The sequence below is a fragment of the Argentina silus genome, assembly GCF_951799395.1.
Source record: "Argentina silus genome assembly, chromosome: 10".
NCBI lineage: Eukaryota > Metazoa > Chordata > Actinopteri > Argentiniformes > Argentinidae > Argentina > Argentina silus.
Window position 1 is genome coordinate 10,035,895 of NC_139664.1, and position 27,446 is coordinate 10,063,340.

The 27,446-nt window shown below is 46.6% G+C and overlaps 2 protein-coding genes across 2 annotated transcripts; both read left to right on the forward strand.

Annotated features, from left to right (window-relative positions):
• The first annotated feature begins 1,030 nt into the window (after positions 1-1,030).
• On the forward strand, positions 1,031-12,443 carry ptpn3 (protein tyrosine phosphatase non-receptor type 3). The gene is given in 27 exon segments (XM_083679508.1): positions 1,031-1,138; positions 2,759-2,895; positions 3,349-3,474; positions 3,774-3,816; positions 4,077-4,158; positions 4,330-4,374; positions 4,564-4,616; positions 4,804-4,921; positions 5,133-5,220; positions 5,363-5,448; positions 5,584-5,647; positions 5,886-6,088; positions 6,244-6,369; positions 6,513-6,674; positions 6,912-7,008; positions 7,130-7,207; positions 7,359-7,415; positions 7,757-7,913; positions 8,094-8,272; positions 8,696-8,786; positions 9,123-9,184; positions 9,328-9,474; positions 10,265-10,393; positions 11,173-11,318; positions 11,432-11,567; positions 11,734-11,792; positions 11,794-12,443. Coding segments are annotated over 26 exon segments (2,670 nt in total). The 5' UTR covers positions 1,031-1,138; positions 2,759-2,826; the 3' UTR covers positions 11,861-12,443.
• A 1,133-nt stretch (positions 12,444-13,576) lies between these two features.
• epb41l4b (erythrocyte membrane protein band 4.1 like 4B) lies at positions 13,577-26,864 on the forward strand. The gene is made up of 23 exons (XM_083679187.1): positions 13,577-14,389; positions 16,451-16,555; positions 16,743-16,785; positions 17,139-17,217; positions 17,509-17,553; positions 17,975-18,027; positions 18,167-18,287; positions 20,060-20,147; positions 20,338-20,426; positions 20,545-20,614; positions 20,723-20,892; positions 21,372-21,481; positions 22,220-22,250; positions 22,451-22,484; positions 22,625-22,728; positions 24,528-24,679; positions 24,793-24,884; positions 24,962-25,075; positions 25,434-25,486; positions 25,775-25,918; positions 26,099-26,219; positions 26,487-26,617; positions 26,767-26,864. Exons 1-23 carry the CDS (start codon positions 14,135-14,137, stop codon positions 26,828-26,830), a joined length of 2,268 nt encoding a protein of 755 aa, XP_083535313.1. The 5' UTR covers positions 13,577-14,134; the 3' UTR covers positions 26,831-26,864.
• The last annotated feature ends 582 nt before the right edge of the window (positions 26,865-27,446 follow it).

Below are 27,446 nucleotides of genomic sequence, written 5' to 3' on the forward strand. Positions count from 1 at the left end.
TATATATACAGTACCAGTCAAAAGTTTGGACACACCTTCTCATTCAATGGTTTTTCTTTATTTTGTATTATTTTCTACATTGTAGATTAATATTGAAGACATCAAAACTATGAAGGAACACATATGGAATTATGTAGTAAACAAAAAAGTGTTAAACAAACCAGAATATGTTTTATATTTTAGATTCTCGTAGCCACCTTTTGCTTTGATGGCAGCTTTGCACACTCTTGGCAAGTTTGTGTCCAAACTTTTGACTGGTACTGTATATATACATGGCTATCGCCATCCTTTATAATGGACACGCTGAAAACTCAGGCTAGGCTGGTGACACCACAAACAAGTTTGGAACTACAGCCACAGGCCTATAATACTTGTGCTTACACCAGCATTACCCTATCTCCCCACCAGGTGGTGACAGCAAACCAGATAAGCTATAGGGAGCAGGGGGGTGGGGATAAATAGCTGTACCTCTATTTCTCTCTTCCTACCTTCATCAACAATAGAAAGAAAAAATAGCAAAAACGAATTACCAAACTAATGGGCATGAGAGTCTTCATCACAGTGAAAGCGTCCTGTTTTACTTTACCTTTGCCCACTCTGGCCTAGATCGGAATATGAATATTAGACCTATGAACATCTACCTGACCCACCAAGAGAGAATTGGCTCCCCCACTTGGAAAACGTTGTACGTATACATCCTTTCCACCACTCTGCAGAAAGCTAATCACTGTTCTAACAAGACTCGATTGGTGAAAAGTACGCGATGATCCAATTGTGTTCGTTGTTATGCGAGGAGAATATGAGATAGCATGTATAGGCTAGTATTCTAACGGGTCTTGGTCTACGTTTAATAGACTGGAGTATAACACCTTCCTGCCTTGTACATATGACCTGTGTCCTCCACTGACAGTTGGCGTACTGCGGTGTTAGTCTGTCTAGGACAAGGCGCGCTTCCAGGCGGGAGCGCGCACAGAGAAGGGGCGGGGCCGCGCGGAATCACCGCCGCTGTGGAGAAACTCTTCCCGGATATTTACCTCCACCTGCCCCGCGCGACGCGCCCCGTCCGGAGGCTTTCTCACTCGACAAAACGCCTGTACTATCTAGGAAATGTCAGACTTCTAAACTCCGGACTATTGAGGTATTTCAACCGAATACGTGTTCTCTAGACTGTCTGTTTTCATAGCAAGCCTTCCAGACCAAGTTGTGATAGCTGAAATGAAGAAAGTTTGGTACTGGTATGTTTGGGTGTTGCTGCACTTATATTTTTGGGCGTTTACGTTGTCAACCGACTTTTTGTTGGTCGTTCATGAATAGCCAATAGTTCAAAGTACACGTCATTTCAAAGTTCACTTTATCAGACATTGTTTCCCTTGTTTTACAATTGTTTCCCTCTTCGCCAGGCCTGGACATAATGTTGTTCCCCTTGTTAATCATTTAGAACACTGCACAGGAGATTATTGTCTGTGTACACACTGCGGTGTCGATAATACCACTAAGATTTTAGAGAGTCATTATAGCAATAATATTTTTGCTGCTCATTGGTAATTTCAGTTTCTGACATACATAATGTATATGCCTATTCTTTGATATTTGAGCAGTAAAAAAAAAATGTTGATTTCATAACTATGTATTTTTTGAGCATTAAATATTTCCCCAGCCCTAACCCTTAGTATACAATAGAAAAGAGAGTCAGGCAGTTTGCTAGAAAAAATTACAGATTGGGGCTTTAAATGTATGAAGCCTCAAGCCTGCATATAGATTTCATTGGGGGGCTTGGCAGAACTAACAGTGTTCTATGTTTTGAGTCCTAGATTAAGTCAGGTCAGTTGTAACCAGTGTGAGACCGTCATGATGGAAAATCAGTCGTGAGAGAGAGAGAGCCCAGCTCAGTATAATGTATTCATGGTGTCCAAACATTAACCAGTGTGTATGAGACCAGTCATACACTCACCCAGACCTGACCCTGCGATAGCCTAAACTGCTTACTTACACACACACAAACACACACACACACACACAAACACACACACACACATCACAGAGTATTCTAAAAGCATGGGTTTTTGGCATGGATTATTGGGTTGGAGCCCAGTAAAGCTGGTGTGTAAACAACATTACAGCTTGTGTGTGTGTGTGTGTGTGTGTGTGTGTGTGTGTGTGTGTGTGTGTGTGTGTGTGTGTGTGTGTGTGTGTAAGACTTACAGTAACAGGTCTTAGATCTGTTCCTAGGTCTGTGGATGGGCGTGCTTGAGTCTGAGAATATTTAACATTCTTATCATTCTGCTGCCTTCACAGTGCAGAGAGGGAGAGAGAAAGAGAGTGAGGGTGAAAGGGAGAGAGAGAGGACATGTACAGACTCAGGCAAGAAGATAATAATGGATTACACACACACACACACACACACACACACACACACACACACACACACACACACACTGGATGACTCACTGCAGCCTGATACCTAACTCATCACAGAGACAAACATTGCTCACCACCAGACAATGTCATCCCAAGGGAGGGCTAACTACATGGGCAAATGATCACAGTCAACAGCCTTTAAGCGTTCTAAAGGTGTGTGTGTGTGTGTGTGTGTGTGTGTGTGTGTGTGTGTGTGTGTGTGTGTGTGTGTGTGTGTGTGTGTGTGTGTGTGTGTGTGTGTGTGTGTGTGTGTGTGTGTGTGTGTGTGTGTGTGTCTGTGTCTCTGTCTGTCTGTCTGTCTGTCTGTCTGTCTGTCTGTCTGTCTGTCGTGTCTTCCCAGGTCCCCATGCAGAGATGAGTGTTGTGTGTGTGTTTTAGGAGGGAAGCTGAGTAACTGTGTTAACAGACATGCCCAAGCCTGACCTGCTCTGCTTAGTTCAGCTTCTGGACGGAACCATCCAGACCTTCAGAGTCAGTGTGAGTACACACACACACACACACACACACACACACACACTCAGACGCACTCTCTGTCTCTGTCTCTCTCACTCTCTCTCCTGCTCTGAGGAGATTATGTGTTGTTCCTATCTGTCTCTTTGCTGTGGTAATAATTGTAGTGTCGGTAGATGAGAGTGCAGTTGAACAGGAGGAGACATAATGAGACTCTCCTTTCAGATTTCCATTGATCTCTGTCTCTCTCGCGCACTCAACACAATGACCTTGATTCGGAGGAAGACAATACTCACCATTTACATCACAGCATATTCTATACCGATACTATCTTTCTCATGCCATACTGTAGCATGGTCTGCATTACACATCTACATCAAACTATAGCATACTCTCAATACACACCTGGATTGTACTATATCATACTAGACCATAGAGTATACAGTTAGTGTTTATAATGTGTGTGTTCTTTGCCCTCAGAAACAAGATGAAGGTGTGGTCCTGTTGGACCTGGTGGGTGACCACCTGGGTCTGCTGGAGAGACAGCTCTTCAGCCTGCAGCTCCGAGACCACAGTGTAGCCATCGCAGCTAACACACACTCTCCGGTGAGTGGGCCATTCAACCACATCACACATTGGGCTGTATTGCTTTGAAAGGTGCCACTGTAGGTAGATAAAATGTTTATCATTGTTTTTTTTCCTGACCATGTGAGCTGATCAGGGAAAACTCTGGGCCTTAGTTATTGGCTCTGACTTTTGCCCAGAGTTGTTTCTGGTCAAGTCACACCATGAGAAATTCTGAATCTCAATTGAGCGCCTTTTAAACATTCCAGAGTGTTTGCTTGTATTTAGAAACTATGAAGGTAACATATGTTTGATGAGCATAACTCTTGTTTCCCTACTAGAGGTGGCTGGAGTCTGACAAACCCCTTAAGAAGCAGCTGAAAGGTAACTGGACAGGACTGGACCCAGGGCCATCCCTCCCTCAGTCAACATTCATTACCTGGATTTAAAATCTAGAAGTAGCATTTTTTAATGATTATTTAGATTGTTATTTGTACTATATTATAAATTCAACATTTTCAACTCACCAAGGGTGCAGGGAGGGGTTTAGAGGGTGAATGGGTCAGGGCTAGGGTTAAGATATGGGATCATAGTGTGAGAGTTGAAAAGGCTGTGTTTGATGATGACCCCTCTCTCTCATGCAGGAATTCTCTCTCCCTTCTATTTGACCCTAAGAGTGCGATTCTTCATCTCTGACCCAAACTCTCTACAGCACGAGCAGACCAGGTGTGTGTGTGTGTGTGTGTGTGTGTGTGTGTGTGTGTGTGTGTGTGTGTGTGTGTGTGTGTGTGTGTGTGTGGAAATGAGTAAGCAAGGGAGTGATTAAGCTAAGGGAGTAATTAAGCTAAGGAACAAGTTTATGACAGATGATAAATCACTTCTCTCCTGTCTCTGCAGGCATCTGTATTTCCTCCAGATCAGGAGTGACATCAAAGAGGGCAGGTCAGTAACACACACACACACACACACACACACACACACACACACACACACACACACACACACACACACACACACACAGGTCCTTTGGGAGTATAGTGAAAGACATGCCCTCTGGTGGTAAACAGTGGTGTGGATGATACAGTAGGTACTGTCATGTCAGTTTGAGGAATGTGTGTGCCTCTCCTGCAGGTTGCAGTGTCCTCTGAGTGCAGCGGTTGTGCTGGCCTCCTATGCTGTGCAGTGTAAGTCAGCCTCCCAGTGTGCTGTAGAAACAGGCGTAGGAGTGTGGTCAATGACCTAATGATTAAGCTGCCTAGCCTGACCCATGATCAATGTATAAACAGTGTGTGTGTACACATGCACGCGTGGGTGTTTATTTATTTAGTTTGTTTCTCTCTCTCTCTCTCTCTCTCTCTCTCTCTGTTGTAGCTGAGCTGGGAGACCACACCTCGGCCCTCCTTCCTGGTTACCTGTCCAAGAGCCACTTCCTTCCTGAGCAGGATGAAGACTTCCTGTCCAGAGTTGAGGCTCTGCACTCACAGCACAGGTACCTTGTTCTGGTTTTTACCTCAGCCTGCCTCAACACACTACTTGTTAGTGTCTAAAAAAAAACCCTGCTGATTTTCCAACTCCAAAATGAGCCACACCCCTATAGACAAAAGTTGATCTGAAAGGATAGAATGTAAACAATATGGTGAAAAATCAGATGACGAGGCGAAGCTATCACCGTACTCCTAAAAAGTGTGTGTGTGTTCCAGGGGGCTGAAGCAGAGTGAAGCAGAGCTGTGTTTCCTGAACACAGCGCGGACACTGGATCTTTATGGAGTGGAGCTGCACACTGCCATGGTAACTACCACATTATCTCCATTTCTGTCTCTCTTTATCACTTCCTCTCTCTCTCTCTCTCTCTCTCTCTCTCACACTCTCTTTTTGTCTCATGCCTCTCACCCCTCATATTCTCTTCCTCTTGTTCTCATCCTTCTCTCAGGACTCCAACTCCATGCTGTTGGTGGGTCTGGCCTCAGGTGGCGTGGCCACCTTCCGCAATATGATTTGCTCCAGCTTCTTCCCCTGGTGAGTGCTGAGGCCACTGATTGGACAGATTGGTCTTCTTCCACTCTAACACTTCGTACCTCCCTCACCCCTCTACTTCAAGGCTGTCAATGACACACACACACACACACACTGAGTGTTTGTTATGTCCTACAGGGTGAACATCATAAAGATCTCCTTCAAGAGGAAACGCTTCCTCATTCATCTGCGACGCAAACATGTGAGTCCTGCTCTCCTATTGGCTAGATAACATGTGAGTCTTTCTCTCTCACTTCTCTCTCAACCCTTAAAGTGGAGCTGCATGTTCCAGCCGTGTAGGTGTGGAGCTGGAGAGATCCAAAGATCCACACATGATTCAACTGTCACTCAGGACCTTGATTAGGTGATTAGTTGAATCTGGTGTTTTAGTGCTGGGCTGGAACTAAAGCAAACATGCACACTGTGTGTGTGTGTTTCAGGGGGAAACCCAGGACTGTGTGGTGTCTCTGGACCTGCTGTGCTCCAGAACCTGTAAGAACCTGTGGAGGTCCTGTGTGGACCACCACTCCTTCTTCCACTCCAATAGGGCAACCCGGAGCCCAAAAAACTACAACGTGGCAACCCAGGCGTACAATAAGCTAATGTCACAACACTGGGGCCTGGGCAACAGCAAAACAGACAGGCGAGCACACACACACTTTCTTTATCTCTCTTCACTTCTCTTTCTTTTTCTCTCTCCCTCTCTCTATCTCTATCTCTACCACACACAAACACACACACACACAGACACATTCAAACTCGTTCTCACTTCTCACACTCACACATTCCCTCTTGCAGTGGTCCGGTGTGTCGGCGTGTGATGGGTGGGATGGTGTGGAACCCTGCTCTGGTGAGGTCCATCTCATCAGAACATCTGGAGACGAAGAGCCTCCCATCTCGGTCCCCCCCACTCACGCCCAATTGGTATGAGCTACAGCATCAGCCACTGTTATATGGGAGATACCATTAGTGAAACAGGGAGGACTAGATTTGATTGACAGTATTAGGTCTTGACCTTAGATCAGTGTTTAGAGGCAACTCTATCCTACTCCACCTCTCTCTGGCAGGCGAAGTCCTCGAGTACGTCACGGCATCAGTAAACCCCGCCCCTCATCGGTGGAGCTGAGCAATGATCTGAAAGATATGTCGGAGGGGGAGGATGTGTTCTACACCTATAGGGTCTCCATCAGCAGTAGCCGGGGCAGCCAGGGAGAAACACCCCCACACAAGTGAGCCTGAAACACAAACACACATACACATACACATACATACACACACACACACATAGTAAGTGTCTCACCACCCTCTCTTCTCTTACACCTCCCACTATCTCAGACTCTCAATGACATTCAAGTACCATACCATTCTGCTTACTTCATACTCACTACGCCTACTAAATAGTATAGCCTCTCTCTCTCTCTCTCTCTCTCTCTCTCTCTCTCTCTCCCCATCTATCTCTCTAGCAGCCTCTCAGGCACAGGGCTGGAGGAGGGTTTGTCGCAGGTTGATGGCTTCAGTATAGGAGAGGAGGACAGTGAGCCCAGCTCTCGGTATTGGGACAAGGTCAGTTACTCACAGAACCTCTGCTGTGAGTGTGTGTGTTTACGTAAGAGTGAGTTACTCACGTACGTACGTGTGTGTGTGTGTGTGTGTGTGTGTGTGTGTGTGTGTGTGTGTGTGGCAGAGTGCTCTAGGGGATGGTGACCTGCTTTTGGTGCGTATCGCTCCTGATCCTGAGGGCAAGTTCGGCTTCAATGTAAAAGTGAGTCTCTCCCTTAATAGAACACTCACTTTCAAACATACACACATACTCCCCCCTCCTCTCTCTCTCTCTCTCTCTCTCTCTCTCTCTCTCTTTCTTTCTTTCTTTCTTTCTGGAGCTTTCATCCCTAGTTCTGTGTTCCTCCCCTCAGGGTGGAGTGGATCAGAAGATGCCTTTGGCTGTATCCCACGTCAAACCTGACTCTCCGGTAATATGATTTCTGTGTGTGGTTTGGCTGTGTGGTTGTTCCGATTGTAGCCCAGGTGTAGCCCAGACAGATGGGTCTTTAGTCTACAGCAGCAGATAGGTAGTGACTCTGCCATGGTGGGAAGCTCATTCTTTCCATAGTGGGGCGCCAAGACAGAGAAGAGAGAGGGACCACTACGTCCTCTTAGAGGTAGCGGTGCCAAGTGGCCAGCAGAGGTGGAAGAACGGAGTGATCGGGCAGCGGTTTGAGGACTGACCAGGGGGACAAATAAGAGTTGATTGGTTGATTGATTGATTGATTGATTGATTGTGGAGTGTGATGGTGCTCGTGGTTGTATGCAGGCAGGACGGTCTGAGCCAAAGCTGCTGGAGGGAGACCTGGTGGTCCTTATCAATGGTCGTGACATTTCTGAACACACACACGACCAGGTGGTCATGTTCATACGAGCCAGCAGAGAATCACACTCCAGGGAGCTGGCCCTGCTCATAAGACGCAAAGGTAACTGTGTGTGTGTGTGTGTGTGTGTGTGTGTGTGTGTGTGTGTGTGTGTGTGTGTGTGTGTGTGTGTGTGTGTGTGTGTGTGTGTGTGTTTTCCAGGTCTTGGGCTTGTGGGTGTGTTTTAACTATGTGTGTGTGTGTGTGTGTGTGTGTGTCTGTCTGTCTGTCTGTGTCTTCCAGGTCCTGGGCGTGTGGGTGTGACCCCCCTCCTGCAGTTTCCCTCTGCCCTCTCTCTCACTGGCCAATCACCTGGGGATAAGCAGATGCCTAGCCAATCAGAGCGTGGAGAGACACTGGAAGAGTCCATGAGACAGCTGGAGAGGGGAATACAGACGGGCACACTCACCTTCCACTTCGAGGTGAGTATGTGGGTGGGGTATAACAAGAACTAAGGTGGTATTTTTCTGTATGCTGCACAGGCTTTAAAACGTCCATATTACTCACAATACTTACAGCAGGGTTGATCTAAAAACCTTTTTACATTGTCCAGTAGATGGCAGGCTGGCAGCAATACTGTATGCTGATCTAAAGTAAAGTGTGTATATGGGATGCACACCAAACAGTCTCAGTCTCAGTACTCCACTGGTTTTGGATTAAGTGCAATCAAGTCTATTTAGGATGTTAAGGTTCACTTGGGCCATTTAGGTACTACGAGTGCTTTTTCAGACAGAAGATGAGGACTCCAATAGGTTATGAAATAAACTGTTGGTAAACACACTGTAGCAACGCACATAGCAACAAGACCTGAGGGAGACAAGTAAATGGTTATGTTTGTGTTCTAGAATCTGTACCGGAGAAAGCCGGGCCTTTCAGTGGCCTGCGCTCGGCTTCCGGAGAACACAGACAAGAACAGATACAAGGATGTGCTGCCTTGTGAGTACACACACACACACACACACACACACACACACACACACACACACACACACACTCACACTCACACTCACACTCACACTCACACTCACACTCACACTCACACACACACACACACACACACACACACACCTGGGTGTCCCTATATCTCAGTCCTTTGTCTGATACAGAAAAGACACACACAATCTAACTCTGGTCTGCTATTGTGGTCACTGCTACAGTAATGCCTCAGAATTGGTATATAAATTCAACTGTACTATGTTAGTATTGCATGCTTGCGTCACAGTCACAGTGGCTGTGGGGAGAAACTATGTCAACTGTGCTCTCTGCTGGTAGATGACATGTCCAGAGTGGTTCTACGGGACCAGGAGGACTATATCAATGCCAGCCACATCACGGTCAGTACATACTGCTTGTAAGTGTGTATTTGTGTGTTTTGTATCTGTTGGCTTGTGTGTGGTGTGTATATATTCACTGTGTGTGTGTGTGTGTGTGTGTGTGTGTGTGTGTGTGTGTGTGTGTGTGTGTGTGTGTTTCTCAGGTGGCTCCCCCCGTGTCTGGTGTGTGTTTGCGGTATGTTGCGGCTCAAGGTCCATTGCCTCAGACCTGTGCTCACTTCTGGCAGAGTGTGTGGGAGCAACACACACGCACCATCATCATGCTCACGACACTCACTGAAAGAGGACGGGTATACAATGCACACACACAGACACACGTGCACTTAAATAAACACACACATTCACCCGAGAGAGAACATAGACGGGTACATGAGGTACACATTCTCACACACACACACACACACTGATGCAGAGATTTACCAATGTTTCAGGCTCATTGAGAGTAGTGCTGTCTGCATGATGGCTTGCCTGTTGCTAGGTAACCAGATGCTCTCTCTAATTGATCATCTTGCTGATATTGCTCAAGTGCCTCAATGCACACACTGCTTCTGTCACACAAACCAAACCTCTCACCTTCTCTCTCTCGCACACACACACACACACACACACACACACACACACACGTGCACGCATACTACTACTACACACTACACTCTCACCATTTGCAGACTACCTTACTTCACTCTCAAGGTGAACCCTTCAATCCTTGTCTGGGTCTCTCTCTCTCTCACACACACACACACACACACACACACACACGTCAGACAATCAGTCCCTATTCAGCTGGTGATGTTGTGTGTGTACTTGAGAACATTTAAGAGAATGCACTACAGAATGTAAGAGTGTGGAGTCAACTGAACGGAATACAGATTTCTCTGGGCTCCAGAATGTGTTATTGGTGTACATAGCCACTAAATCAATACCAACACATGTCAAAGTCTGAAACACAATTATTTGTGTTTGAAAAACAGCTGCATTTTATAGCCAAATCAATATTACAGAATGTATACATGTTTTCTGTTGGTGGACGAGAGGTGATGTTATAGTCAGTTTGTCCTGAATAATGTCATGTGTTTCCAGACGAAGTGCCACCAGTACTGGCCACATCCACCTGAAGTGAGGGATTATGGGTACCTGAGAGTGAGCTGTCATTCAGAGGAGTGCAACCTGGCCTACGTGATACGACACTTCACCCTCACACACACACAGGTAACACACACACACACACACAACCTGGCATGTCAATTGAGAGCTCACATTCACGCCTACACACACACACACACACACACACACACGAACCCACATAGCTTACACACAGGCACATAGTGTCAGAATGGAGCTTGCCTATGTGTTTGTGTGTGGCAGGTAGGCCATATGTCACCTCTCCGCAGGCTCCCAACACTCTGACCAAACTCCCCCCAGCCAGCACACTGCCACTTCCCCCGTGTGTGTATGTTTGTGCACGCTTTGGCAGGTCATTTGTAAAGCAGAATGTGTTCTATATTAGACTCAACAGTGAAGAGGTAAATAAACAAGTAATGCCCACTGAAGCATGAGTGTCCACACACACACACACACACACACACACACACACATATCCACACACACACACACACACACACACACAAATGCACTCCTCACACACACACACATACTTACACATACACACACACACTGCTGTGCAGACCCATCTGTTCCTCTGGCGAGGGAGTTAATCCCTGCATGGAGCCACAGGCCACACACCCATCACATCACTAACCGGAGCCTCCACTTCTCTCTTCTGTCCCTTGCTTTTGTCCTCTCCTTCCCTCTATCCGTCTCGCCTCCCCTCACCTCTCTTCTCCTCTCCTCTCCTGTATTCTGTCTCTCCTCCTCTCCTCTTCCCTGTTCTCCAATATAGCAGTATATAATATATTTATAAGTGTTATATTATATTAGAAGTGTATTTTCCCATACCTGTGTGTGTGTGTGTCTGTGTGTGTGTGTAGATCAACGAGGAGCGTGCGGTCACACACCTCCAGTACGTAGCGTGGCCAGACCACGGAGTGCCTGACGACCCCTCAGACTTCCTCCTGTTCATCAGCTCTGTTAGGGAGAGGAGGAGGGGAGAAGAGCCACTACTGGTACACTGCAGGTAACACACACACACACACACACACACACACACACACACACCTACTGTACACACAAATACACACAATCACACACACACACACAACCTCATGTTTGTTGTTTTAATGGTTGCAGCGCTGGGATTGGGCGGACAGGTGTTCTGATCACCATGGAGTCGGCGTTGACACTGTTGGAGCAGGGTCGGCCTGTGTTTCCACTGGACATTGTGAGAACACTACGAGACCAGCGAGCCATGATGGTTCAGACTACGGTACAAACACACACACCTCGATCCCTGACCCCTAACCTATAAACTAGAGAGCCATGTTGGTTCAGGCCAGTAGTAACCTCTCACCCATGACCCTTTAGCCCTGATTCAAACCATAACATTGGGTGTGGTTTAGTGTGTTAACTGACCATGTTTGTTTGTGTTTCAGTGTCAGTTCCGGTTTGTGTGTGAGGCCATACTGCGTGTCTACAGAGAGAGGAGGGAGGGCCCTCCAGCACCATAGCCCACCGCAACACCACTACCGGATCCCTAACAGCAGGAGAAGGGACAGCTAGCCACAGTGCCAGACTACCAGTTTAGCCTTAGCCCTTAGCTAACCGCAGAGGACAGCTAGCAGTGAAGGACCAATACATTGATTTGGGACCAGCATACAGTACACAACAGAAGAGGGGTCAGGGGCAGAGCATAGCCGGCTGCAGAGTGCATCACGGCATAACGAGCCATCACCTAGCCGTTGTTCAGCTAGCCTTATCTCACAAATAGTCACAGTGCTGCAAGTACATAGCCTCTGCTAGCCTTCTGGATTCCACAGAGACTCATCTGAGCAGCTCTGATACAGGCTGTCTTGTAGTGATTCCTGTACATACTGTAGGGTACTACTGCAACACTACAGTCCTGCAGCCCGCTGTCGCTGTGCCGAGAAATGTCTCCCAGTTGGTGGGTCAGGATTTACCTGTGGGCTGCGGCCATAAAACTAGGCTGCAGCTATACAGGTAGTTCTATTTTTCCGTTGGGTCCTGAAAGAGAGCATAATAGGCTTTAGGTAGATCACAGCAGAGAGCTAAGACTGCCAGAGCACCAGACCTGCCACAATCATTCCTAAATTATTGAGACACTGAATAAACACACTGATTTATACTGAGAGCTTTCTGTCTGTTTGTTCATCTAGTCATTCGTTGTTCATTTGATTAAATTCAACATGTATGTTAACCTTACTCTCATTCTCAAAGTGAATACTGGTGATGCACACTCACAGGTAAAATTAGTCACAGGTGAAGGTGCCTCATTCACCGTGTGTAGGCCTACAGGTGATGTGTTTCAATGCAAAGACTGGCAAGGCTATACAGGTGATGGGTGTAGGCTGCACTCTGCACCAGTCCCAATTCAAAGAAAGCCTATTTCATTCTACTTGCCCTGGATATATGCATGCTCCAGTGCACATATTCGCAGTAGTCCTAAGCCACCACTGCATACAAAAGACCCCTGTCCCGACATATTACGCAAGACTTGGGACTGCCGTGAATAAGTTCACAAAACTAGTAGGCCAAAACAAGTAAGCCTATACAGATATCTGGGGCAAGTAAACAAAAATAAGAGATACCTATGGATACACTGTCTATGCATTTATGCATTTGTGCACTTATCATGAGTCAACTGAGTAATAGAAAAAGTTGTGTGTGTGTCTCTATATACAAGTACTGTAGGCCTATTGGTGTGTGTGTGTGTGTGTGTGTGTGTGTGCGCGTGCGTGCGCGTGCGTGCGTGCGTGTACAGTGTATCTGTCTGATGTGTGTGTTAGGGGCAAGGCTATCTGGAGTCCCGGATGCAAGGAGTAGGTTACATGAAGACATCCCAGGGGATTGACCAGGTTTTTGATATGAAGGGTTAAACAGGTAATCCTACAGTTGCCTATTTCTGCTAGGCAACTATGCTTGTATCTTGTGTCTGGTGGGCTTCCTTGATCTAATATATGATTTTTATTACTTACTGGTTTCATATCTAGAAAATGCATTCTTCTGAGTTAAATCTGAAAAGCCTGCGCCCTGCTTATATTTTCCCAGCCCTATTGATATGGACATCTTCAACATTGTATTGTAGGTTGTATTGTGGTTGTACCATTGGGGTTGTACACGTCAAACTCGATGCATCTGACAGGCAGGTGGCGCTGTATCACTGACACTATTGGCCCAGCCAGTGCGAAAAAAAGTTTGTTCTGCGTTGTATATTTTTACGCAGGCGCAGAGCATGCTGTTTGTCCAGTTCCCCTGGTTGACTTACCTGTGAGGTGGACCAGTTTCGGTTCCCGGAGAGAAGATTAAATTATAACGACCACGAAGGACTGTGTCCCGGTGGACAGTTACCTAATTCCACGTTAGGCTATGTGATTTTGGGGGGTGCCCACTGCGAAGCGCGAGCTAGAGCTTCCCGGGATTTCTCCAGGATTTCAGAATCTGTGCAACAGTGAGAAAGCGGCAGGTGCGCGAGAGGGGAAAGGGGGGTTGTTTCCGTGAGTGAGTACTCTCGTGAGACCGAATGAATGATTGGGAGAAACTCATCTGGTTGTTTTGGTGTGTTTTCTGATGTTTTAATATGGTAAATGTCTGATATAGCCAACAGTTGCCTAGTTTAATATGCGGCTGTAGACTACCACTGCAGCCGACCTCCAGGCTAAGGATTCAGCGGCAGCCGAAAGTCTCCGTGCCCGCCGTGAGTGACTCTTCGCCCCCGGGTGGTGGCACCGGGACCCGTTATTACACTGTTTTTTCCGGTTGTAGCTTCCCCCCACCGGCACGGAGCTCGCGCTGTGGATAGAATTCACGATCAGAAAGATGATGGGCTTTCTACGCCGGACGTTTAGCCGCCGCTCACGGAGACGGTTTCAGACGGCGGACAGGGACGAACGGGACGGTAGAGGGGGAACCGGGAACCCCGCTCTGCTCGCGCACCAACAGCAGGTCGTCCACGCGCCTGCCGTGGTGACCGGGGGAGCGGCCGTGCACATCCCGGCAGCGGGAGCCGCTAGGGCGACAATCACCTGTCGCGTACTGCTGCTTGATGGCTCCGACGTGAACGTGGATCTACCGGTGAGTGTACTGTATAGCTTGTCGTGACTGTGTCTTTTGTGACTGTGTGTCTAGCCCATATGACCGCAGACAGCCCTTGGTTGTTTACCTATTCTCTCTGAAACATTCTTCTCACGTTTCTTTCAGCTGTAAACTTCTGTTGTTTCAGCTGGAGCTTTATGGGCCAATGTCACTTACACCATTGAGAGATTGTGTGTGTGTGTCCTGTGCAGTGAAAGAGGTAGAGCTACAGATGGTGTTGTGATCAGCCAATTCATCACATTACTTCCCCACTCTGACTGCTGGGAGGGAGCTACCTCAGAGAGGGACCTCTCCCTCTCTCCTTCCCTCCCTCCCTCCCTCCCTCCCTCCCTCCCCGTCTCTCTCTCCCTTCCTCTTTATCTCTTCTCTTCTATTATCTCCTCTCTCTTACCCTCCCTCTTTCTCTCTCTCTCTGTGTCCTCACTGTCTCAGAACTGCAATTCCCTGATGTAAGACCTGATTTATCATGGATGGAACTCTGTGACACAGACGAAGACTAAGCTACGTGTGTGGGAAGGGCTTGAGTGTGTGTGTGGGCATGTGTGTGTACGTTGCGTCTCGTGAGATTTTAATCGTGAAGGTCGTGTGTGTGTCACTGAAGCTGTAGCATGCGCCACCTTTTGAATCTTCTCGGAAAGTAGGAGAATCAGATTCTCCGAGAAATCAGAGATCTTTGTAGCCTACACGTGTTACACAGCTTAGAATTACAATGATGCTGCTTTGAAAGTCTCTCTTTAGGTCTTTTTAGGCAGATACACAAAGGACCAAGAGAGGACAATACCCGCGATCTATGAAGCATGGTAAAATGTGACACGGCTACCAAACTACATTAAGGACACAGGTGCTATGAGGTGATACTGGGCAAGCCTGAACAAGACTCGTACAATATCCCTGAGGAATGAAGACAGGTGTATTGAATAGAACTGAACTCTCTGAATTGTGAAGTGTTGCTCATGTAGACCGTTGCTTAATTCCAGATTAGCCCCAGGCACATGTCGTTTGGTAGGGACTGGATAGGTATTATCAATGTGGTAAACAATTTTCTCAATGTTGTTAACACCCATCCGACCACTGAGATCTACGTCACTGCCAAGGGGGAAAGAGGCGGTGGGTAGGAGCTACGGGTTGGGTTGGAATCAGACTAATTGTGTAGAGAGACAAAACGGGAAAAGCAAGAGCTTTATGTTGATCCCCACTCCCTAACCACACCTCTCACACACACACACACACACACACACACATAAACTGACACACCAGCTGACCTCACACACACTCTTTAACACAAACACACATGTATATTAAAATACTCACATGTGGGTAGGTACAGACTGGTTATCAGGGAACAAAGTACAAGCCTCTCATATCTCTCTCTCTCTTTTTTTTCTCTCCCACTCACTCAATTCCTCTCTCTCACACACACACACACATTCCAGATATAGAAGAATGACACTCGACAACACAGTGTTGCGATGCAGCCTTCCAGTGGAGTAAGGCAGATGGGTGTGCAGCTCAAGGGCGTAGAGGACCATTGTGTGTGTGTGTGTGTGTGTGTGTGAGAATAACAGCCATTCCCTTAGTGTGTGTTTGTGCGCATGTGTGTGTGTGACAAAGGCCTGAATAACAGCCACTCCCTTCGGGCTTGTCCCCCTGTTTCTGCCCCAGATGCAGCCCCTAATATCACACATACAGTACACACACACACACACACACACACACACACAAACTCACTATTTTTGCTCCAGATCCAGCCGCCAGGTCTATTTATAGTCCACTCTCTTTACCTCAGCTCTTCCTCATTGTATCCTTATTGGTGATGTGTTATTGGTAATTGGATGGACCCCTGGTGGTCAATAAAGTGTTTTTTAGTGAAGACCTCTGGTGCATACCCCTTAGATTTTCCGTTTAAAGCAGCAATTCAGCAATGTCAAGTTAGATTTCTGGTAATGTATCGCCTCCCTCAACTCTACTAGTTGGACTGAGGGAGAGGATAAAAGAAGAAGACAACAACACTCATTATTTCATACTTTTGTGTTTATGCAGAAAAAGTCAAAAGGCCAGGAGCTGTTTGACCAGATAATGTATCATTTGGACCTTGTGGAGGCGGACTACTTTGGACTGCAGTTTATGGATCCAGAACAGGTCTCAGTGAGTACACACATACACACACACTCTCACAAACCACCACAGACCTGGAAGCAATGTATCTGTGATGCACTGCACATTATGTACACTAATGATGTGTAAAATGTGTTAGTATGAGCTTGAACGAAAGCCTGTAAACAACCTGTAGCTCACCAGGACCCGGGTCATTCTGTCTCTCTCTCTCTCTCAGCACTGGCTGGATGTGGACAAGCCCATAAAGAAACAGATCAGAGGTAAGTCCATATCACGTCCATTGTCTTATCAACGTGTGTGTGTGGGAAGTTTGGCAGGCAGGTAGCTAGGCAGGCGCGCTGGCGGCTCATTATCAGCTGTTGACAGTAGCATGTGATGCAGGGTGACGCCCATGTTCACTTTTTCTGGACACGCCTACTACAGAGAAAGAGGGCGAGAACATGAAGATGAAGAGAGGTGTACGAAGGAGGGAAAGACAGGGAGAGAGAAGGGACCGGAAAGCTGAAGAGGGGGGGGAAAAGGGAGAAAGATGGAGAGAGTTAAGGGTTTATGTATCTTAATGGAAGTTTACGCTCAATTCTTCCTCTCTCCTCTTTCTCCCTCTATCTCTCAGATGGTCCTCCGTACAAGTTGTTCTTCAGGGTGAAGTTCTACTCCTCAGAGCCAAATAACCTGCATGAGGAATTCACCAGGTAACACCACATTTACTAACTCACACACTCACACTCACACTCACACTCACACTCACACTCACACTCACACTCTCACTCTCACAATCCTGGGCCTAGTCCAAAGGGGAAATATGGTTAATGACTTTAGTCCAGTGGGGAAAGTCTAATCAAGGCCAAACGGACAGAAACTCGGTAGGAAAGAGAGTGTGTGAGACACTAAATCTTGTGTGTTCATCAGTGTTACTGTCTCTCATGCTCTCCTATGTCTATCACACTCTGTCTCTCTCTGACTTTGTGGAATCTGTGTTTCAGGTACCTGTTTGTGCTGCAGCTTCGACAAGACATTCTGTCCGGCAAGTAAGCAGACATTCTGTCCGGCAATCCTACCATCAACGATACACACACACACACACACACACACACACGTGCATGCTTCACCCCATACACATTATACTCTAAATCTGTCCACACACACATGCTCTCTCTCTCCCCTCTCTCTCTATCTGGGCCATGCCTCCCCTGTGTGTAGCTCTATAATAAAGCACAAGATCAGGAACAGCAGAGGGCTGCTAATTTTAAGAAAAGGACCTCTCCTCCCTGACACACACACACACACACACACACACACACCTTTACACCTCGCTTTCTCGACACATTTAAACACGCTTGCATCATCCCCCCCCGCCCCCCCCCCCCCGGTTATAAAAGTAACCTTTGTGTGTGTGCGCATGTGCATATGCTTGTGTAATCTCTCTGCAACCCTTCTCTCACCCTCCAGGTTGAAATGTCCGTACGATGTATCGGTAGAACTGGGGGCCTACTGCTTGCAGAGTAAGTGTGCCACTACATTTAACATTAGTATATCACTAACATTTAATGGATTATGGTTATAAATACATTTTTACTTTTTTAGTATTTTTAGAAAGTATGAACTTTGGCCTAGAAATATGTTTTGTGTATGTACGCACAGGTGAGCTGGGAGACTGTGATCCTCTAGAACATTCTCCTGAGTTGGTGTCAGAGTTTCGCTTCACGCCTAAGCAGAGCGAGGCCATGGAGGCAGACATCTTCAACCAGTGGGTGGAGCTCAGGTGAGGTCCAAGAGCATCTAAGAGGAAGTCCTCACAGGCTTCTCTTCAGGCTTTCTCCACATTTCAACAGACCAAATAAGTTAAAGCAATATGGTGGAAGGAAGCCCAGACCAGCCCGGGTTATTGTCGATCTGTGCTGATGAAGGGAAGGGGACAAGGTGATGAGAGAGTAGAGGAAGCTACTTTGGACTACTGGGATGCAGATCTAGTATTCTATAGTACGTCTAGTATTCTATAATACGTCTATAGTAAGTCCTATCCATCTCGTATCTCCCCCTCCCGCTCTTTCATGCTTGTTCCTCTCTCTCTCTGTAGGATTAAGGGATTATTCCCGGGAGTGTCTTGATTGAATCGAGGCAGTATTTAACCTAGTGATAGTCTGATCGCTCCAATCTCAGATTAGATTACACACACACACATATGCTGCAGCTCACTGAGCTGACATGACACCAGCACTGTCCACAAACATGTCATAGAATAACAGCTTTAAGTACACACACAACAGATCCACTACAGAGAGAACACACACACACACACACACACACACACACACACACACACACACACCGTAGTGTAGACAACAGCAGGCCTGATGCCAGAGTAATTGTGGGATAACACATTAGGCCCCAATTTGCTCCTGCTAAAGAGCGCTGCGCACCACTAAAACCGTGTGCAAAGACTGGTCATTTGTCATTGCAAAGTGCGTCTGCCCCAACCAACACAAAACTCTGCATCGATGCAGGCGGAGCAGTAAATGGGAGTGTTGAGAGGGTTGGCAAGGGGAGTGGGACAGTGATCCATTCCATATTCAATAATTACCAAAAGGTGAAAATATACACTTATTTGATCATAACGGGCACAGCAGTTGTCATGGATATCCCTCATACCACCGCCTTGTGTATATTTTCGCATTATGAAATTCTGTACTCGATTCTCTATATTCCATAAAAAGGATACATCAATCGCCTCCGCGCTCTGTGCAAATTACTAATGAAATCATGCAACGAAATCATGCATCATGAAATATGAGAATATCTTAAACATTGTATACTGTATACATTACAGGGAAATATGCATACCTCCTTCAGAGTAAATACGTTTGGAAGGGACTCATGAATTAAAAAGATGGTTGTTAGAATCATCTTGAAAGTTGTAAAATTCCACTTTTTCAATCCATAATATACTATGGAGGATATAGCTGTTTATGATAAATGAGGATGTAGCTGTTTATGATAAATGACTGTATGAGAAAAGTTGCGACAGGTTCATTAAACGTTCTCCAGTGCTTTGAGATTCCCAGGTTAAATTTGGCGCTCACTCTAGACTTGCTGTGTAGTTAGATTATGATATCATAGACACTTAAGTTACATTTGTTGCCTACAACTGTAACTATGGTCATTTTATTTTTTTAAATATAAATAATTATCCATTACAATAGTGAAATCCTGATTGGTGAGGACAATTGACATCTTCATCCCGTATTCAATTATTCGCCTCTATGCTACCTGAAACTGTAGCGGAAGCAAAGTGGGGCCCTAGGTGTCTGATCAACAATGCTGTTATGTGCAGTGCAATTTTCTGTTTTATGGTGGAGTGTCATTTTATTAATAACATCCTTTGTGTCTAATGCATGATAATCTAGGCAAAGCAAATCAATTTTTGAATGAGCAATGAATGCAAAATCCCATGCAAAGCTCTTACACTGTCTGACTTACTTTCACAAATCAAGAAGGAGAGGCAAAACATGTTGATTGTTTGTTTGCTTTTTCCAGGGGGAAGAGTCCGTCTCAGGCAGAAACCAGCTTCCTCAACAAGTGCAAATGGCTGGAGCTCTATGGAGTAGACATGCACTTTGTCAAGGTGTGTGTGTGTGTGTTCTAATAGTGTTCGCTGTGTGTGTGTGTATGTATGTAGTCGTGAGTGTGTGTGTGTGTGTGTGTGTGTGTGTGTGTGTGTGTGTGTGTGTGTGTGTGTGTGTGTGTGTGTGTGTGTGTGTGTGTGTGTGTGTGTGTGTAGTCCTCAGTGAGTGTGTGTGTGTGTATCCTCTCAGGGCAGGGATGGAGGGGAGTATGCTCTGGGTCTCACTCCCACTGGCATCCTGGTTTTTGAGGGACCCGCCAAGATTGGCCTCTTCTTCTGGTAATTATACAACTCCCCCGTTCACTTTCAGACATTCACTCTCAGCCCAAAACTGAATTGCGGCTGACAGAAAAAACTGGACACTTTCCAACAATATAATGATATGAGTGTGTCTTAGGCCTAAGATCACCCGTCTGGACTTCAAGAAGAGTAGACTCACTCTGGTGGTGGTGGAGGACGATGATCAGGTTAGCAACACACAAACACACACACACACACACACACACAAACACACAAACACAAAAAACATGATTAACTGTAAGGATGTTAACTGTGATTGGCCTGTGTGTGTTTAGGGGCGGGAGCAGGAGCATACATTTGTGTTCCAGTTGGCCAGCTCCAAGACCTGTAAGCACCTGTGGAAGTGTGCTGTGGAGAGCCACGCCTTCTTCCGGCTACGCCAACCCACCACGGGGAAGACCAACCGCAGCGACTTCACACGCCTTGGATCACGCTTCAGATTTAGGTAGGGAGGAAGGCCCTGACCAACTTCCAGGTGACACCTTCTCCCCTATGTAGTGCACTGCTTTTGAGCATTGTTGAGTAATAGGGCACAGTTTGAGTTAGATGCAAGGCCAATGTGGCTCTGGTCATAAGAGATGCACTACTATATGGGGAATAGGGTGTCGTTTAAAATTCGACCACTGTAACTATGGTTACAGTGTGTCTATGGTTACACAGTTCTGTTCCTATGGTTACACAAATCTGTCTCCATGTTGTTTATTTACATGTCAAACTACTTCAGATGTGCACGTGAGCCAGTACACACAGATCTGATATGATTATTGTGAACATCTTATCGTGCCAAATGAAGACATGCCATCAAGTGTTACTGTTCCATAAGGTAATGACCCCCCCCCCCCTCTCTCTCCCTCCCTCCATCCCTCCCTCCCTCTCTCTTTCTTTCTCTCTCCCTCTCTCTTTCTCTCTCTCTCTCTCCCTCAGTGGTAAGACAGAGTATCAGGCCACTCATGGAGGTAGACTGAGGAGGGCCAGCACGTTTGAGAGGAGACCCAGCAAGAGATATCCCTCCCGCACACACTCACTGGGCAAGGGTGGGTCACCTCTACGCATACACTACACCCCTACACTCTATACCCTTACGTCATACTCCAGTCCTACACACCACAGCCCCACACCCCTATACCCCTATACCCCTCCCTCTCTCACTCATTGGGCAAGGTTTGGGTCCCCTCTACACACTACACAATGAATCCCATAGCCTACATAGGAACATCTACGTTTATTCGCAAAGTGTTTCACACAGGTGTCATACCACAGTACACCACACCTCACCCCACCCCCAAAACCACACTGGGCATGTCACGTAAGTGGAACGTCTGTGTCCCGCTGGGGATGCTACACCAGGCACGTAACAGAGGAGGCAGACCAGAGAGAGGCTTTGGGCAGTTTGATCTGGACGGCTGTGTACGTGCCGTCGACGAGAGGTCAAAATAGACCTGAATCCGAAAGTTGCTTCCGCAAACCGCACGTGAGGCCGCGCTGCTCGAGGAGCCGGTCTAGCATGTGGCATCGGTGCAGTTGACAGGCACTTTCATACCGGAGATGCGACATGTCCAGTGTGGTTTTGGGGCTCAGGCTGCACCAGGTCCTTGACGAGGAAGGGTTGCTATAGGCATAAACCATGGAGGCATAAATGCACCCACCCACGCCCATCAGGCTTGGCTGACATTACTCTATGTGTCTCTCTGTCTCTCTGTCTCTCTCTCTCTCTCTCTCTCTCTCTCACTCTCTTTCTCTTTCTCTCTCTCTCTCTATCTCTCTCTCCACAGTCATCTCTCCAGCCAAACCACCGCACTTAAGGTAAATGTCTGAGTGCAGGGGGCACGCTCTCTCAAGTAAATGCACATTATGTACTTTAATAAGTGGTTGGGAAATGAGCGTTTCTATGGCTATGAGGGGTACAGTATGTTAATGAGTCAAATGTTTATGGAGATAAATGGTACGCTTAAGAGCTGTATGTAAATGTGGCCTTCAGGTAGTGTTGTGTTGTTGTATTCCAGCACTCACACCAGCCCGGATCCCAGCCTGCACCCAGTAAGATACCCCCCCCCCCCCTCTCTTAATATTTTCAAATGATTGATGACTGTGACTGTTTTAGCATCTGCAATATTTCAACTGAATGTTATTTTCTGTCTTTTTATCCCCCCCCCCCCCCCCCCCCCCCCCCCTCACAGTACCAGCGTAACATCCCTATTGGTCATGAGCCCTGGCACCCACCCCACCCCGCCCTCACACCCCCTGTCTACCTACAGCACTCAGGACACACATCCCCTCACAGGTAAGCCCCCCCCCCCCCCCCCACACACACACACACAGGTAAGTCTGGGCCTGTCATCTGTACCAAGCAGACCACTACACCCTAGGTAGGTCTGTTGAGCTGAAAGAATATCAAGATTACACCGAGCGTATCTCAGAGCAAGCTCCTCCCTCTCTCTATGCCAGATGGTCTCTGCTGTCTCTGTTTTCATCTCACTCCATGTCACCTATGGTCCTCACTGCCTGAGTGTCTGCATAATGTGTGTGTGTGTGTGTGTGTGTGTGTGTGTGTGTTCTCCCATCTCCCTGTCATGTCCAGTACCTCTGGCGTAGCTGTGAGTGCAGAGCCAAGTCATCGTTCCGTACCAGAGCGGACCAGCGGAGCCTTCCCAGGATCCATCAGTGTGGTGTACAGAGACAAGGTCATGACCGCACTGTGACCACTGACCTTGGACCCTGTCCCAACCAGCCCCTCTCCTCACCCCTGGACCCTACACACACACACACACACACACACACACACACACACACAGACTTATGATGGAAACCTCTGAGAACACAGAGAAGCTTTGGGACTGGAGGCAGATTGAGGTTCTTGTGATGGACTCATGGACCCAGAGACATCTTCGTCATTGTCATCACCATCATCATCAACGTGTGTGTCTGTCTGTGTCAGTGTCATCCTCACCATATCACAATGGCCCCTACTGGAGAGAGTGAGAGAAAGACTTGCAACAGAGGGAAAGAGAGAGAGATCTCTCACTGGATAGGACCATGTTTAATGCTCATTGCCTTGTTTGTCTATATGATTGTTGTTGATACTGTGCTTTAATGGTGTCTGAATGTATCAGTCCTCGAATTTGACATGGGTAAATTCCCTTACCTACTTCAACAAATAATGTCTTATCTCATTGGCAGATGAATGTGCCACTATCCAAATCATTTTAGCGCAAGTCAGATAACTTTGCAGGTAAAAAGAAATTATCTTAACTGAATGTACGATTTTTACAGTTTTATTTTGTACAGTGTGAAGTAGCTGCTTTACCGATGATGTCAGGGGTTCACTCCTGTACACATGCTGGGTTAGGGGAACAAGCTGCTTTATGCACTGATATAATTTTTGAAAAAGTACTAGTTGAAATTTCATGAGCAATATATGCAGTAAAATATGATGTCATGGACAAGTTGACTAGAATCCTCATTGTTGTGTTGGTGTAATCCCAAATGGTGTTCATGTAGGATATACACTTTTTGTTTATGAATGAGAGGTTATGAATGTGCTTAATCAAACTACCACAGATCAATAGGATGTCCTGGATGTATACCAGCTGATGTCAGATGACCTTTTGTTTACATATTGTTTGTTATCGTGATGCTGACTGAGTCTGAAGGTTCCTTCATATTGCCTTTAATGTTTACTCCAATCACAGCAAGCCTTAGTGTTGTTGCCATTTACTACATTGACCAATAAACAGAGTTTAAACTCTTTCAGCTTTTCACATGTCGATTTTATGTTGAATGGACAAAACATTGCAGACTATCACTTCATGTCTATACTGAAGCAGGGTTAAACAAAACTTGTCAGAAAAGAGACACGATCCATCCATGGCGATCCACATTTGAATGAACTCTAGATCGAAGATCTCCAATTTACACTGAATGAGTCAGTTCCCCGATGGAAGATTTAATATTAACACTCCATCAAGAAGGATAAGACTCCAGTGATGAAGAGGTTGAGAAACAGTCTCTGCATTCTCATCTAGTTTTGGCAGCCTGGTTGAGTGTGTGTGTGTGTGTGTGTGTGTGTGTGTGTGTCCTCAGTTTTCCTCTTAGTGGGTCTGTTCCCGGTGCAGAGCAGCAGTTCAGTGTTGAGGAGAACGAGACGCCGTACGCTGGAAAGATCCACCACCATCACCGCCGCCACACACACTACGACAGCAAGGAGGCACTCTGTCCATCACACACCAAGAGCAGTGAGCAGACGTGCACACACACACACACACACACCCACGCTTAGACACACACCAAGAGCGTGGCCTCTGTGTACTATGCTAACTGTGTGTGTGTGTCTGTGTGTGACTGTTAGAACACAGAGTCCCTCCCTGTCCTGTAGACGCTCTGGAGTCAGACAGTGACGCATCCCCCTGGCCCTCACTCCACATGAACATGGACAACAAGGTGAGAGACATTTTAAATACTTCATTTCTACTTTTCTGTTTAGTCTCGGTCCCTCTCCATCTCTCTCTGTCCCTCAGGCGGAGGAGAAACAGCTGTCTGAGAAGTCTCTGCATCCCCCCTCCTCTCCCCCTGGCCCACCCGACCACCTCAAGTGTAACATCCTCAAAGCCCAGATCGAGGCAGCTTTCAGAGTGAGCACTGGCCCTTTAACCCTTAACTCTTACACCTTACCTCTAAACACTTAGACTTCAGTCCTTTAACACTGCATCCCAGGCCCCTAAACCCCTAGCCCCTGAGCCCAACACAAATCTCAACTCCTACACCCCTAACACTGAACCCAAACCCTAATTCCTAAACTCAAGCTACAAAAACTCAGTCGTTCCCTCTGGGACCATATCTACTGAAAAATGTATGCACTCACTGCAATGTAAGTCGCTTTGGATAAAAGCATCAGCTAAATGGCATATATTATTATAATATATTATTATTATATTGTGTTGTAGCTAACTCTCTCCTCCTCCTCCTCCTCCTCTTCTTCTCCTGATAAAGGACGCACCTCTGACGCCCAGAGGGAAGGTCTCCAGTCAGGAGGTCAACGACAGGTCAGTTGAGTGAGAGTGAGAGTGAGAGAGTTTCACCTGATCCCAAGACATTACAATACTGTCAGTATAGCTCAAACATGACCTCTGATGGGCAAATGTGGAATTGTCACCAAATACTGATCTTCCCAGAAATCCACTAGTGCCTTGAAGGTGGGTTCTAGTGGTGTGTGCGTGTGTGTGTGTGTGTGTGTGTGTGTGTGTGTGTGTGTGTGTGTGTGTGTGTGTGTGTCGGTAGTAGATGATATGTGTATATTACTCTGTCATAGATGGGGTCTATTTGTTTCTCAGGTATCAGAGCTCCTCTCAGGACTCGGCCTCGTCCAGTCTGACAACAGAGAAAATGTCCCTCCGCTCTGACCGCAAGCCAACCACGGACAGACCGTCTAACCCCAATTCCAACCGCAGGAGGAGACTAGTCCGCCAGTTCAGTTTGTACGTATAGTCAACCCAGGACATGAGCAAACTCTGATTCAAGTGCAGTCCACCAGTCCAATTACATTTATCAGCAGTCAAACATGTTGTGAATTCAATGCTGCAAAGAGTAGCTGAAGTGAAGCTGACTCTATCTTAACACTTGTTGTGGCTGAACGCTATCCTCTGATTGGTCTCCAGTAACCATGAGGATGAAGATAATCTCCCAGAAGCCCTTGCAGCGATCTCGTCCCAGAGTGCAGGGAAGACTGGGTCCAACAGCTCACTGGACAAACAGATACATCCATCCATATACCCACAGGTAACACACACACACACACACACACACACACACACACACACACACACACACACACCCTCAAACCACCCTCTGAATGCACTGATAACCTTTATTTGTATAGCGCCTCATATAGTTGCCTCACACAGTGCTCTACATTCATGGGTGAGACATTTGTCCACTTAGCTCAGAGTCATATTGTTTCTCAATAAACAGCAGGTAAATGGTGAAACTGTAAAGTGTGTGTATGTGTGTGTGTGTGCGTTTGTTTGTATATACTGTATATTGCAGATGGATTTACCAATGTTGGAGCTGGCTAGTCCGTGCTGTGCCTCCCCCTCTCCTTCCCCTCACCTCTCCCCCGCCTTCTACCACAGCTCAATCCCACACCTGGTCCCCTACATTGCTGCCCACACAGACAGGTAACACACACACACACACACACACACACACACACACACACACAGGTAATGCATTCTATAAGCTTCATACACACCTTACATCTTAATTATTTTCTTTTCTCATGTCATTTACATCATTAAATGCTGTATTATGTATTGTGTGTGTTTAGTGGAGAGGAAATTAAGCTGGACAGAGAGAAGATTCTCAGGGCTCTATTGATGACGGAGCTCTGAGACCTTGCCCTTGTGACATCATCACAATGCACCGCGGTGCTGGCCTGAGTGGAGCTGCTGGAGTCTGACCTTCACTGGCTGCACTCAGCATTTGTACATTTGCATAATGCATTCAGCATTTGTTGTATATCTTTGCATAAAACTGCTTTGCTTAATTGTGTTATTTTACAAGGAACCCGATTTATACCCACAACATCGACCCTGTTCTACATAATTCATTATGAGCTTCATGGGAATCAGACAGACAGACAGACAGACAGACATGCATGCAGGCAGGCAGGCAGGCAGGCAGAGAGAGATTGAAAGACAAGGGATAAGTGAGTGATGAATGCTGTAATAGAGGGCTTACATCAGTTTGTGGTTACATTCAGTCAGTGGGTGTAGAGGTCTTCAGGGCTGCAGACATTCATGGGTTAATTTCATTCACATCCACAACAATTGGGAAATTGCAAAATGACCAGACTGACGTTTTAATTCAATGAAACACATGCAATTTGTTTTGTTGGTTGTTCTTGCTGTTGAAATGATCAGATACTAAACATCTCTGGACCTCCTAGGTACAGAGCTGCAGTCCCAGCTCTCTCCAGTAGATGGAGGCAGAGCCACACACAGACAC

What these genes read in the sequence shown, in the direction of transcription:
- epb41l4b (XM_083679187.1), top strand. Translation starts at nt 14,135, where the DNA reads ATGATGGGCTTTCTACGCCGGACGTTTAGCCGCCGCTCACGGAGACGG. An exon ending in GGACACACATCCCCTCACAG is followed by an intron (nt 22,729 to 24,527) that starts GTAAGCCCCCCC and finishes GTGTGTCCTCAG; the next exon opens with TTTTCCTCTTAGTGGGTCTG. An exon ending in ACATGAACATGGACAACAAG is followed by an intron (nt 24,885 to 24,961) that starts GTGAGAGACATT and finishes TCTGTCCCTCAG; the next exon opens with GCGGAGGAGAAACAGCTGTC.